The following is a 13,983-nucleotide window of genomic DNA, read 5'->3' as shown; positions in this document are numbered from 1 at the left end:
GGCATCCTCCAAGGAGGCTGGCTTTCAACTTCCATCATCCACCTTCAACCGGCTTCTCTCTCTCCGGCGACGTGGAGTGCGCCTGCGCGGCAGAAAGCGCGCCAAGATTTCATTCATGAAAACCCAAGGCGGAGTTGGGGGAGCTCGGCAACAAGCAACAAGCTGTGGCAATTGAAAACTGTGCTGGCAAAGTTTATATTATGTAAATTAATGCCCAACATGAAACTAAATAATTTGCAACTGTTATAATGAAAAATTCATTTATCCCGCTGCCAGAAGATTTCGAGAAAAGAGGACAGCTGTCGATTCGCATTGCCTTCGCTGGAGGAACGAATAATGCAGAACAATGGCGAGCTGACGGCGAGGCCACTCTTAATTATGGCTGCATTGAGTCAGTCAGGCCGTCTGAAATAGAAGTGTCCGCCTTGGCATTTGTTCAGCATTCCATTTCCAGCTGGGAAAGAGTCGATGGGAAGTTCTTTGGCTTTTCCCAGCTCAACTGGGCTTGCATAATGCGCCCGAGTTTATTTTCCCTTCCGCTTTCTGGCTGGGCTTTTGCTCGGCTCGCTTTTGTTTTCGTTTCCCCTATTGAGCTGCAATGAAAAATAATTTGATTTGATTGCTATTCCTCATCAGTCTCTCCATCCATTTCCACATCCATCCGCTCTCAATGACCTCCATTCAAAAAATTGTAATTAATTTTCTGGCCCTCAACTACCAGCCACCAAATTCATGTGGAGAGCTGCCTGCGAGTGGAATGGTAAAGTTGATTTTATGAGCTGCCAAACTGCAGTTCGCACAAACTCACAGCCTTTGCTCGCTCCCATGAAATCCATTTGCGAAAATGATTCAATTCAATTCTCAGTGCACAGCAAGAAATGATATGATACGTTATATATCAAATTATATATCAAATATATAAATATGAATATGATGAAGTAGGGGCATTGAATGAGGTTGATAATCACACTCAAAAAGAAGTGTATCCAATCGAAGTGCAGGGATCTTCTCACTGTGTATGACCATGTAAGGTGACTCGATAGTGGATAGCGGGAGCGACGAAGATAACGGGCGAGCCAAAGATTGCGATTATCGCCACTTGACTTGAGTTCCAGCCTCCTCGGCGCCATCCATGCAAATTTGATGACACCTCCTCCGCTGCCCACCTACCCGGCGCAGCCCTGATCGGGCGCCAAGTGACAGAAAGATACAGCATCCATTGGATTCCCGTGCTTTCAGCTACAATGGCAGTGCAGTGGGGATTGCGAATGGGAGTGGGATTGGATTGCGACTTTTGTTTGGTTCCCTTGGTTCAAGTTGGCAAATAAAATGCAATTACACCGCAAAACTCAATTTCAAGTGTCAAAAAGTTGCACTGCACTTAAGAAGTTAGTGATGTTGCGACTGTTGACTACCCCGTACCCCCTCAGCCACCTATGAAAGCGGCGGAAGCCGAAAGGCCAAAGTTCAGCTGGGGCACAAAGCGGATTGCGCTGGAGGAGCAGCCCGAGTTAAATCCCGAATATGACTTCCTCACCAAGGAAGGCCCGCTGCAGCAGTGATATCCCTGATAATTTATAGTCCAAATGGGCGATATATAGGCCGTGTTCTGTTTATGTTTCTCTTTGCCTGCAAACTAATTTGCCACCGCGGGAGGGGGGGCTGAAAGGTGGACGTGGCGATTGCCCGTGTACAAGCGGCCTCCATTTGCATTTTAAATGAGCTGGCGGGAAACTTTTTACAATGCCACTTGAAATGTCGGAGTAACTTCTCTCAGGCGGGTGCTTGGAATACGGCTTGAAGATTGGACACCTACACCGTATTATAATAACAAATATTTGCTGAAGAGAGAAGGCATATCAAATGGGAAGTAATACTTGCCTTCTCTACAGGAATTCAAAAGTGGTTTAAGTTGACGAAGTGCTCTGTTTGCTGTACAAATCGAATCAAGATTAAGTGTCGTATGAAAGCAATCTAGGAATTTAAATTGTGTGAGGGCCGCATTAAGTGTTCACTGAACTGGATCCGTGTGTGGACAAAGGGTATTCACTGTTCACATCGACTGACCAACCGATGTGTGGACAACTATCTGTTGTTTGCTCGTTTGGTTCGTGTGTCTCGCTTTGTTTGCGGACACTTGGCAAATTGGCAGCTTCCCCAGTTTCAGGCTCCTGGAACCGAACTTTTGGGCAAGACGAGTCAAAACAGTTTACGCGTTCCGCTTTCCACTGACACTGTCACAGCTGGAACACATGGCGTATGCGTAATTTAGTGCTGCATACTTTGCGGCGCAAATTTGCACTTTTGTGACTTGTTTAGCTACCCTCTGCTGATGTCTCCGCCTCGACAGCACTTAAAATCAGAAATTCAATTATCTCCCAAACACGCACTACCCCACATCCTGCTCCCTTTGGAGCGGGCCTGCTTCCATTTCACACGCTCATTTCACACCTGCGCGCCTTTTCAAGGTTGACAAAGGAATCGGTAGGTAAAGGCACTTGGCCGAGGAAGAGGCGGAATGTAGGGCACTCTCAACTTTATTGTCCCTCGGAGTGTTTAGTCAACAGTTGAAATAGCTGGGTTAAGCAATTTGTTTCAGCCAAATCCCTTTCCACTATGTACTAGTCCGGATTAGGACAATTCTAAGAGGTAAGTAATGTGAGGCAGTTTTATAAAGAGTGAAAATATCCAACTGGATTTCCTCAGTCAGATTTTCATTTTAAAGATCAATAACATTGTGTACGCCTGATGCTGCATCAGCTAATACAGACCAATACGGACCAAAGTGTTTTTCTGTGTGTAGGTAAGACGGACTTAGGTAAAGTTCTCGAAATCCGCGTCGCTTTCAGGACAATTTAATTATAATTTTCTTCTTTTTGGGCCTGGTCTGGCGAAAAATTCATTATCGCCGGGGCAAATTAGCTTGAAAACAATTAACACCTGTTCGCCGGCTGCTCGTGGCAGGCCACTTCAAAAACTAACACGGCCGAGCCATTTACCATTTACCTTTCGCAGGAGCAGGATGCCCCTTCCGCCTACGCCTCTCTCTTATTCTAATGAAAAAAGTTGTACAAAAAACTTTTCAAATTACAACGGAAATCCGTGAAAATCCTTTTAACAAAGCACAACATGACCAGTCGGCGACAGGGAGAGGGCGGGGAAAGGGAAAAGCATGGTGGAAGCGGAGGAGCAGGTCTCCCTCCAAGCTGATGCTGCTGCTGATGATGATGATGCTGCTGATTATGATGGCGCTTTAAACAGACATCGGCCCACATCTGCTGTAAGCCGGGTACCCCCATCACGTGCCACCACCACCGCCGTCACCAGGACAAACCACCGCCAGTTCCACCGGCTGTCGTCCATTTTTGTGTCGCGGTTTTTCCAGAAGAGGAAAGGAAAAGCTGCGACTGTGACTGAAGCTTGCAAATTGAGTTAGTCGCCAGTTGGCCAGGAGGCACGGCTCACAGAAAAAAGATCAATAGCCGTTCGATATATATGATTAACATGGTTTGTGTAGAGTTGGCTACCATTCGTTTTAGGTATGAAATTGATGAAACATTTTAACAGTAAGGCATCAAGCTGATTCTTTCAATAGAGGTAGGGGTCACCATTCTCCCCCTCATCACTTGGGTTCTTTTCGATTTCCCAATACATTTTCACGCTCTTTCCCAAGTTTATTTATTGACTGCGGTTGAGACTGAACCTCGTACATCATCCCATTTGCCGATTCTCCTGATGTTTCCACAGCAGCCGCTGCCGTCGGAAAACTTTGCACTTTTAATGAAATATATTCAATTTTTCAGGTGTTACAAATATTTAACATTTCGCAACTTTCTGAATATGCATCTCAAAGAGGGTGAGAAAAACACCCCGCCACACCACCAAACCATCCAGCCACCCAACCACCCAACGCACCACAACTGCGGTCGCCGAGTGGTTTTCGCGCAAAAAGGTTCAAGGCGAAAAAAACACGAAACATTTTAAATGTTAATTAAGAACGGAACAGAATCGGATAATTTGCATGTGCTCCGGGTTCCTGCCGCTCCATCCCGGTTAATTGGATTAGGTTCCGTTTGAAAGTTAACGTTTTCGGGTTTTCGCACCAAATTGAATTAGCTGGTCGAAAAGCCGAACAGAAAGAGCACAAAAATCCACACACAATATTTTCGGCGGGCTGTAAATTCAACATCATTTGATTTATTTCGAGATCGGATTTGGCTGCTGATTGGCACACGAGATATTTCGTTTTTGTATGCACAAGCTATTGGTGAAATCTGCACTCGAAAGTAATGTTGAATTTTTAAATGTTGAATTTATAAAATAAATATTTATTCACGCTTATTCTGAACATATATCTCGTATTTTTCGAAATAAAGTTCTACTTTTACGGAAAAAAATTCACGTATTCCACGTACCGGGGGAACACTGTACTAATATTTTACCCGCTGCGGCCGCTTGGTCTGTGAGAAATACAGACTGTTAAGTGCTGGCGGCGCAGAGTCTTCTTTTATACCGACCAGCATCAATGTTGGGCCTTCAACTCTGTTCAACCAAAGTGAGTAAGCTCAGTTCGCCGGTTGTAAACAAACGACAGCTGTTGCATGTGGCACCCTTTATGTGCGATTCGCTTTCAGCAACAGCTTTTCCTTAGCCGGGTCGCGAACCAGTTTATGGCACTGCCACAGTATTCATACTGCCATAAATGAGTAACAGCTAGTCCAATCGACGCTATCGTTCGCTCTGAAGAAATATTTCGGACTCAAATGTTAATAAAATGATTAAGGGATTCCCAGAAATTCACACTATCTTAGTGGTACACCATTATTGCAGGTTGTGTTTTTCAAATAAGTATCTGAATGAATTACAATGAAGCTATTGGCATTTCTTGATTTAGATACAGTCCTAGCAGCTAGTAACTCTTAACGTTGAACTTTAAAATATCTAACAAAACGGGTATTAGAATGCATATGTGTCTGCAGTGCGTTGTAGCTTGGTCGGTGGTACTGTCGGCACTTGCGATGACGTCTCCTTTTGGTCCGCCGGGGGCAGGCTCCTTCACCTTTCGAACTTAATTGGCTTTTTGCGGCTCAGCGGTCTGCTTATGTAAGGCAACCTTTGGCGGACTCCCCATCAACTATCGCTGATACAAGTCGGCACGCAATGTCCCCATATCAGTGTTATTTTCCGTCTCCATTTATCTCTGCTTATGTATTATGTAAATTGGGCCTATAATGAGACCTATCATTTGAGGAAGCCAGATTGCGGTGGCCAATTTGTTTTTGAAAGCAATTCTCTCGTGGGTAGAATATTTCTATCTGCCCCTTTCCCTTTTTCCCAATAGCAGTGCACCTGCAACACGCTCTAATTAAAATGACAAATAGAAACATACGAAAGTGTTTCATCTCGGTACCTTGGCATCTGGCAACGAGGCGTATGCGTAATTTTCTCAGCTTGCTGCTTTCTCGCACCCTTCGGGTTGCAATTTTCCACTTTAGGCTGTATCTGAGATCCACGCAAGTTGAGCAATAACAGAATCGTTTACTTGATCATTTGAAATACCAGCAAGAGTATTAATGGGTGTGCTGACTTGACAACATATTTGACTTACAATGAAAAATTATAATATCACGAGTATTTAGCTTTCCACCTACTTTCAAGTATCATATCCGGTTTTCTTTAAGGTGCTTGTTATTTGACTTAATATTTAATGGGTATCTTTTAGTCGTGTATTTGCTAGTTTTGGCATTCGTGTCTGTTTAAGGTAATTTTCCTAAGGATTTAAAGTGTGTCAAAGTGCATTAAACAATTGTCGTTTATTTTCGGGTGTTGGGACGTTTGTTTTTGTTGAGGGGCGAAGGTGGGGCGGTGATATAAACATAGTATATAGGCACAGTCGGAACAGAGACAGATGAGGTCTCTTTGACGCGTTTTGCTGGCGTCGCGAGCGGCTTTCTCGCTCTCTCGCTGTCGCATTAGGTGACCAGAGAATTAGAGAAATAACACAGAGAACCCTTGCAGCAAAGTGAAAACGAAATGTGGCGAAAACAAAGCCAAAGAAATGTGTCTGGCGGTGGGCTCTTCTGGTCGCAACTGCTTAAATTAAATACATTGCTCACTTTCTGTTCAATTGGCGAGCCCAGCGGACATCGGAGGAGCCGCTTCAGATCGCGTTCAGTTCAGAGTGGATTCCGTCCGAGATTCCGTTCCGTTAAAGCGCTCAGCGTCCGTCGATCGCCAGGCAGTTAAGACCGCTACCTCGCGGCATTCCGGCTGCAGTCTCCGGTTCCGTGTCGCGTCGAGCGTTTCGTGTTGAGGTACCCGGAGATCCTTCCCGATCCCCACACGTCCCAAAAACCCATTCACTTCCGCGTAGGAAGCTAAGGAGGAATGTTTCCAGTTTGGGAATACATTTCAGTTAGCAAGGTTCAGTAGGTCATGAGTACTCGCCAGTAATGTGTTATTAATTGGTACATAACTAAACAAATGCCAAAGAACATACAAGAAAGTGCAATTAAAGCCCAACCATATTTGTTTTAACCTGGAAGGTGTGTTTACTAATTGTCGGTATTTCCCAGTTATGAGCGGTTGCTATAACCGGCATGAGGGCCATACAACAGTCGGTCGAAGAACAATTTAAGCCTTTCCCACTTGCATTGTGAATCACCTAACCAAAAGCTGGGGCGTAATTTAATTTTGGTACTCTCACCATTCGTTTCTCGTTCTGTTTCCAATCAACACCCCCACCCACTTAGTCTTTCCTAGTAAACAAACCTTGAAGTCAAGCCCCCTCGAATCCAGACCAAAGCATAGAAAAGCAAACATTGTCCCCTAACACCGAAGCCCCCTTGGGGGTGCCTACCACTTTGTGGCATTCGCAGGTAGAAGACAATCCTCTACAACGGCTACAGCAGTGCAACGCATTTTGAAACTGTTGATGCAACGGCAGCAGAAACTGCTGCGGAAATTATTCCAACTGACTGCATTGGCAAAACGTTAAGTATACGCAGTGGTGTGCGGGCAAAAATAAGCAAAAGGCGGTGATAAAGAAAAAATACCAACGAGTGAGTGCAAAGTGAGACATATCGCAGAACAATAATTATCGCGGGGAGTGCCATCAACCAGCTCCATCCTGGGTAATCTGTGGTTAATCGTCCGAGGTGAGCTCATCCAAAAGCAACATGGAAAATTACAGAGCGGTGGCGACAAGTGAAACCTGAAATATAGTTATTAAGTTGCCATTAACAGTTTGGTGTTTTACCAGAACTCAGAGAACCGATCAAGCATTTTCACTACCAACCATTTTTGAAGTTCAATACATTTGAAGTTGAATACATAACAAATACTATACAAAATCTTCGTAAAGGGTACCTCCTATTCGGCGTATTTCTGTTGCTAGTTTCAGTCCAGAAGAGAGTGAACTTTGGGGACGCGGGGTGACCTTCGATCGCTTTGAAAGTTTTTCGCTTTCGTGCCTGTCTATAATTTGCGTCAGCTAAGCGAAACCGAAATGAATGGGCCAAGTGACAGGTTGAATCGATTAGGGGCTCAAGAGCCCAACACACTAACTATTTATAATGGAAGCCAAGGAATTCTCCCTCTGTTTCTTCTATGCACATAGATGTCGTTCCTTCTCCTAAGCATTCGAAGAAACCCCTGCCAAATGTCAAGTTCAAGTTCGCCCATCTCGGCGATATCTATATATCTCAGATCTACATATGCTGAAAGTTTTGCGAAGGGGAAGTGCCAATAAATTTCTGTCTTGCAGCGGGCAAAAATCAAAACGACAGGCGAAACTCGTCGCTGCAATTATCTTAATTATCTGCCAGAGATTGGGGGATATGGCGAGGATGTTTCGCCACTGGGACTTGGGGAATGCAATGCGAATTGCAATATGACAACCGAATTCAGCCGGATCCCGGCGGACGCGGAACGATTTGTTTGTTGTGGCCAGGCCAAGAAGTTAAATATAGCACTGCCCTATTGATTTGGCCCACTGCCCAAGAGATGGCCAATAGGTTTTGGGTCTTCGGGGGCAAAGGGCCGGGGCTCTCACATGATTTATGAATGACAGCTAACAAGGCGCACTCTCTTGCAGATCGATAAACGTCTTTTAGCGACGAACCCTCTCCCGGTGCTCTCCCTTATCCCCGAGGACATTCGGTGGCAATTGCCAAGTCACTTAAATCGATTAGCACCGCTATTAAATCAAATTACCTGGAAAGGTTTGGAAAGTGGTTTTGCACTTAGAGCACAAAAGTAGTCTTTCCACGGAAAATAAAATTATATTATATGCTTTGGAACTGAGCAGCTGACTTATGTTAGTATCACATGCAAGCTTTAATTAAAGGATTTAATTTATTAATAACAATGCTGCATATAAGGATTTGTTGTTGTTCTCATGGATACTCCCATTACTTTTAAATACGATTTAATTTCACATATGATTATTGAGCTAATTTCTCTGCGTGGCTTCTTTCTAATCAATTTTTGCGTGCTCGCCAAGCGGAATTTTCCGCTTTATGATAATTATGGAGCGTCAATCAGCTTTTCGACGGTGCGTGATGTCTGCATCGCGTCTCCATTTCAATTTCAATTTCCATTTCGTTTTCATTTCCCTGCCGGCATTTGCCATAAATGCGCCGCGAGAAATAGAGAGATTCGCTCGTGTTTATGGCACACAGGACACTCGACTCCTGAGTGGCTTTTTTGGATAAAAAGCTGACCCAGCGAGAGAGTGGCACATTCGCAGGAGCAAGCTTGAAGTGAGCGGTTCGCATTCCCAGGAGCTGTGAATCAGGAGCAGAAAAAGGATAATCAGACACGGCTGAAAATAGTGAAAACGAAAGCGGAAGAAGGCTGAACCTAAGGCCACGCTGTAAGGCTTGGAAAAAGAAACCAGGAGCATATAAGCACCTCCTATTTGAAACCGAATTTAAGGTCGAACAGGACCTGACACAGTGACAGACGACCGCTGACCCGGACTCTGAAAAATCGATTATCCGTGTGTGTGCACAACACGGGCCGCGAGTGCGAGTGCAGTTCAGCGTCTTGAAGAGAGCCAGCACCACCCTCCGCCCGCTTGCGAAGGTCAGCCCCATCTGATTGCCTTTCCAGAGCGGTCAGTTGCCAAAAGCCACAACAACGGAGCCGTTAACAAACAAACGCCGCAGCAGCGAGGAAGGAACGAGGCTTAGAGGCGGAACGCAAACGCCGCCGAACAAAAGGAAGACAACTCCGCACCGGTAGAATGGCCTACCTAATCAACATCCTCAAGTTCAATGTGAAGTACTTAAAAAATCAATAACTGGACACCAGCACCGACCGAGCAACCAGCCAAACATCCATCTATTCCGCAACAGGAGCAGCCGCATTCCAACTGAAACGCAGGGGAATCCCCCACCAATCGCTAGCTCTCTCTTTCTCTCGGTCGCCCTGTCTTGCTTGCTCCTCTCTTGGTTTTTGGTTATCGGTTTTGTCGCCACCGCTCCGCTGCGCCTTAATCTGCGCCACCCGGAAGCTTGGACATTTGGACAATGGAAATGGAAAAGTCTGGCAAATTTTCAGATTACCTCTTCGCCAAAATGGGTCCCCCCACCTCAACTGAGCTGCCACCGAAGACCACGGAATGCAGCGACGCCCCCGTGGAGTTGACCGGTTATCGCAGGTGGCTCTCCGAGAATCTGATGCTCCTGGTCACCCTTTCCGGAGTTCTCCTCGGTGTAGTACTAGGTAAGTCGAATAACTTCGAAAGACGACCTAATTTTAGTGCAAGCAATTTAATTGCCAACTCAGAATAGTTTTGTTGAATTATTCCATTAATGTACTACTTATCCGACAGGACTCTCCTTGCGGCCGCTAAATTTACACGGGGACTCCATCATGCTGATTTCCTATCCTGGCGAACTGTTTATGCGCGTACTCAAGCTGATGATCTTGCCGCTAGTTATATCGAGCCTTATTGCCGGATCGGCCAGCCTTAACGCCAAGATGAACGGCAAGATAGCGCTGCGCACGTTGGTTTACTTTGCCAGCACTTCGTTCTTCAACGCTGCACTGGGAATCGCTCTCGTTCTGCTCATCCATCCTGGAAATCCGGATCTACACAATGCGGACGATCGATCTACAGATCGGCGGGCAGTTAACCTTCTAGATAGTCTTTTGGATTTGGGCAGGTGAGTTAAATTTTATTACCATCCTAAAACGCTCTTAGCAACATAAAAAGCTATAAGACCTGTTAGCAGCCTCAGTGGCGCCCTCTACATGTGAGCTTTAAGCGGCAACTAGTGTCAAAACCTGGTAAGCGGTCCGATTCCTTAGTACGACTAAGCAGTTTACGAATATAACTGCTTGAAGCAGTGCAAAGAAAATTATGTTGTAGTTTGTAGTAGATCGACATTAATAGTCGACCCAAATTGTGATACAATTCCATACACATATTTACCTCTTATATGGTCCAAGAGTTGATTTTCATATTTCACTAATACCTGTGTTTTCTTATCTTCAGGAACGTATTCCCGGACAACCTGTTTCAGGCCTCCATTCAGCAGGCGCACACCGTTTACTTGCCCAAGCCGAGCATCCTGCACGTCTTCAACGAGACGATGAATGACACCTTGGCATCCGGATCGGATGCCCAACGCTTATCTGAGGACCTTACGGAGGAGGTGGTGCTGGTGAGGGACATCCAGTACCGCAGTGGAACCAACACCCTGGGCATCGTCTTCTTCTGCCTGGTGTTTGGCACTTTTTTGGGAACCATCGGCCAGAAGGGTCAGGTCGTGGTTGACTTCTTTGCCGCCATTTTTGAGGTGATCATGAAGATGGTCACCTGCGTGATGTGGCTGACACCCGTGGGCATTAGTTCTGTGATCGCTGGGAAGATACTGAGCGTGGGCGATTTGGGCCTGGTGATGTCGCAACTCATGTGGTTCATCGTCACGGTGGCCATCGGCGTGTTTATCTACCAGTTTGTGGTGATGCAGGCCGTATATTTCGTCGTCGTGCGTCGCAATCCGTTCAAGTTCTACGCCGGACTCATCCAGGCCATGCTTACCGCCTTCGCCACGGCCTCAACGTGAGTTCTGTGTTCATTCGGGATTTATAAGTCCTTGGGTCTATAATCTGATGAATCTGTTTGGCCTTTGATGAAAGTTAAGCTTCAGGAGATTTTCAATTTTTCGGTCCAACGACACATGAAATACCCCTTGTTGATAAGGCTATGTCTTAAACAATGGACAAATTAATGAATCACATTCGAAAAATATTGTATGACAAAATTTTGAGCTAAATGAACTTGGAGTCCGCTCATAGCAAGAAGTGAAGTAAATCAACGAAACGAAGTTATTGGAAAGCTTTTAAAAATAACAACATTCCCATTTTAACTGGAAATATTTCTGAACAATTTTTTTGCTAGACAAGCCAAAAAATGAGTTTACTAATTTATAGATTATTTAATTTAAAGTTTAGAATCCTTTACTGTTTTCTTTAAAACTTAGCAATAGCCAATCAAAATTCGTTTAAATGTTTAACTGACTAGGAACTCAGCTTCAGTTTCAGTAGGAGTGCGTTAAATGTGTATTTTTTCTTTCTTTCGGTATTTGCCACGACCTGATGCTGTATCCGAACCACCCACTAATACTCATTCACCAAAACAAATCAACACACTCCTCGACCAAACTGCGACTGCCACGCCCCTTAGCGCCGCTGCCCTGCCCATTACATTCCGCTGCATGAACGAGAAACTCAAGGTGGATCCGCGGATCACGCGATTTGTCCTCCCGATCGGATGCAACATCAACATGGACGGAACGGCCCTATACATCGCGGTGGCCTCGGTATTTATTGCCCAGATGAGCGGCATGGTCCTGGGATTTGGAGAGCTCCTCACGGTGCTCCTGACCTCCACGGCTGCCTCCATGAGCTCGGCCAGCGTTCCGAGTGCTGCCCTGGTACTTCTTCTCGTGGTGCTGACCGCCATTGATGCTCCTGTTCAGGATGTGACGCTCCTCTTCGCCGTGGACTGGTTTGTGTGAGTATGGACCTGATTTGGAATGGCAGTTCCACTGCGCAAAAGCTTTATCGAAGATTCTTCTCTTGCAGGGATCGGATTCGCACCACCAATAATATGCTGGGTGACTGCTACACGGCTGCGGTAGTCGAGGAGTTGTCGCGAAAGGAGTTGATGGCTTTGGATGCAGCTTCCGTCAACTATCAGGTATGAATAACTACTCGGGGACATTTTACCAATCTGATGACTATCCCTTCAGGACATGCCCGCTGGCACCCCCAATGGACATGGACATGGACACCACGATGGGGGACTGCTCGAGGGGCAGACCGAGTTGGAGACGAGCAGCAAGTGCGTCATGACGATGACGGACTCGGTGGTGGTGGACATTAGTGCGGTGATGAATAACGTGAACCTGCAGCAGGAGCACTGTAACCGCAGGGTCTAGGATGTTTTGAACAGCCCAGACTCGATTTTAGTTCGTCAGCATCAGCTCTGTAGTCCCAGTACCGCCACCACCACAATACAACACCTATGATATTCACCACCAATAGACCACAGTGTTCCCCTACAAACAAATTTTTGATATAGGATCTTTAAACAACAAATGATCGGATATATATCGAGAGACTGTCTGACGAACCCACCCGCATTGAATTTACTCCTCTTTTGGACCAGTGTCGATAGCAATTAATTAGCCTGAACACTTAAAGGACTCCGCATACGTAAATATGGAATATTCACCTTGTAGGACTCGCATAGGAATATTATATGCCACATGTAAGCACACACATTTTACCTTAAACCCAAAGGACGAAAAACGCCGAGCGCGGGATTTTTGTGATCCATCCTGGGAACTATGTGCATAATCTATGGGTATTATTTTGTAAGCTCGATTGTGATGGGGGTCACCACGCTGATTTGTTTTATAATGTTGCTTATTTATACGTTATATATGTGTTGTTTGGGAGTATTATGAGGGATCAATGTTTAAGTTGATTGAGGAGGGATTGAAAGGTAGAATCGCAGGTTGTACAAGAAGCTGGCCCTAGGTTTAGATTTAGTTGACCTCCTGATTTCCTAAAACTCACGTTTGGTTATACGCCCCTGATAAACAATTAACAACTAATGGCTATGGAATATCACTTACCAATTACTCATTTTCAGTTACTGATACCAAATATCACACATGCATTCGTAGACTGATAGCAGACTTAGTAGCGATAACAAACATGTATCTGCATATATGCAATACTTACTAACCAATATCCGACATTCGATTTGTACGCGAACGCATACGCTGAATACAATAAAGTTATTATACCACCTACTTCAAAGTAATTTACAGTGTATACTTTCTGGGCCGTTTTCTCAAAAAAACACCCAATGCAACGATGTGTTTACAATCAAATGATTAGCTTTATATGAATGCCTATTGACACTTTGAAAAGAAGCCAACATTTTGGCGTTGCATTATAATTTATTCCCATAATTTTAAACCTATCTTTTATGTACATATATGAGGATTATATTCAGAGGTCAGCTTTTGATTGGACTTCCAAACGATAATTTGCGTCGAACATATGTGCTAAGCGTGTGTATTATTCAGAAAATGAGCTGTCTATTCATTGATCTACTAATTATGTGTCACTAGATTAAGTATCTCCGAGTTCACACACTACATCTTAGTCTGTACCATTTTTAACTGCGACTTAATTTCTGCGCTTCGAACGCGAACGGAAATTTGCCTATCAACATGGCCATAAATCTGCCGATCGATGGGTGAGTATTAACGATCGGTCGACTGAATGGAATGAATCATCACTGGGCTCAATAACTCAACGCCTGCACCACTCGGCCAGTGGTTTTGCACAAGTGAGCCAAATCTGGCTTATATAATTATATGGATACATTCAAAAGTGCATGTGCATATGAATGAGTGAATAAATTACTCCGTACTGAGGGCCCGAAGATAA

The 13,983-nt window shown here is 44.9% G+C and overlaps 1 protein-coding gene across 2 annotated transcripts; it reads left to right on the top strand.

Moving 5' to 3' along the window:
- Positions 1–6,135: 6,135 nt before the first annotated feature.
- LOC117150198 (excitatory amino acid transporter) lies at positions 6,136–13,348 on the top strand. Of its 2 annotated transcripts, XM_033316988.1 has the most exons (8): positions 6,136–6,314; positions 6,879–7,157; positions 9,565–9,729; positions 9,839–10,172; positions 10,505–11,074; positions 11,699–12,028; positions 12,100–12,214; positions 12,267–13,348. In XM_033316988.1, exons 3-8 carry the CDS (start codon positions 9,582–9,584, stop codon positions 12,453–12,455), a joined length of 1,686 nt encoding a protein of 561 aa, XP_033172879.1. In that variant the 5' UTR covers positions 6,136–6,314; positions 6,879–7,157; positions 9,565–9,581; the 3' UTR covers positions 12,456–13,348. The 2 variants fall into 2 exon arrangements, with proteins under 2 accessions (XP_033172879.1, XP_033172878.1); XM_033316987.1 differs by lacking the exons at positions 6,136–6,314; positions 6,879–7,157 and having other exon boundaries at positions 8,747–9,729.
- Positions 13,349–13,983: the final 635 nt, after the last annotated feature.

The sequence above is a fragment of the Drosophila mauritiana genome, chromosome 2L, assembly GCF_004382145.1.
Source record: "Drosophila mauritiana strain mau12 chromosome 2L, ASM438214v1, whole genome shotgun sequence".
Lineage (NCBI taxonomy): Eukaryota > Metazoa > Arthropoda > Insecta > Diptera > Drosophilidae > Drosophila > Drosophila mauritiana.
The sequence above is the reverse complement of the archived record's forward strand: the minus strand, read 5'-3'. Positions and strand labels throughout refer to the sequence as shown.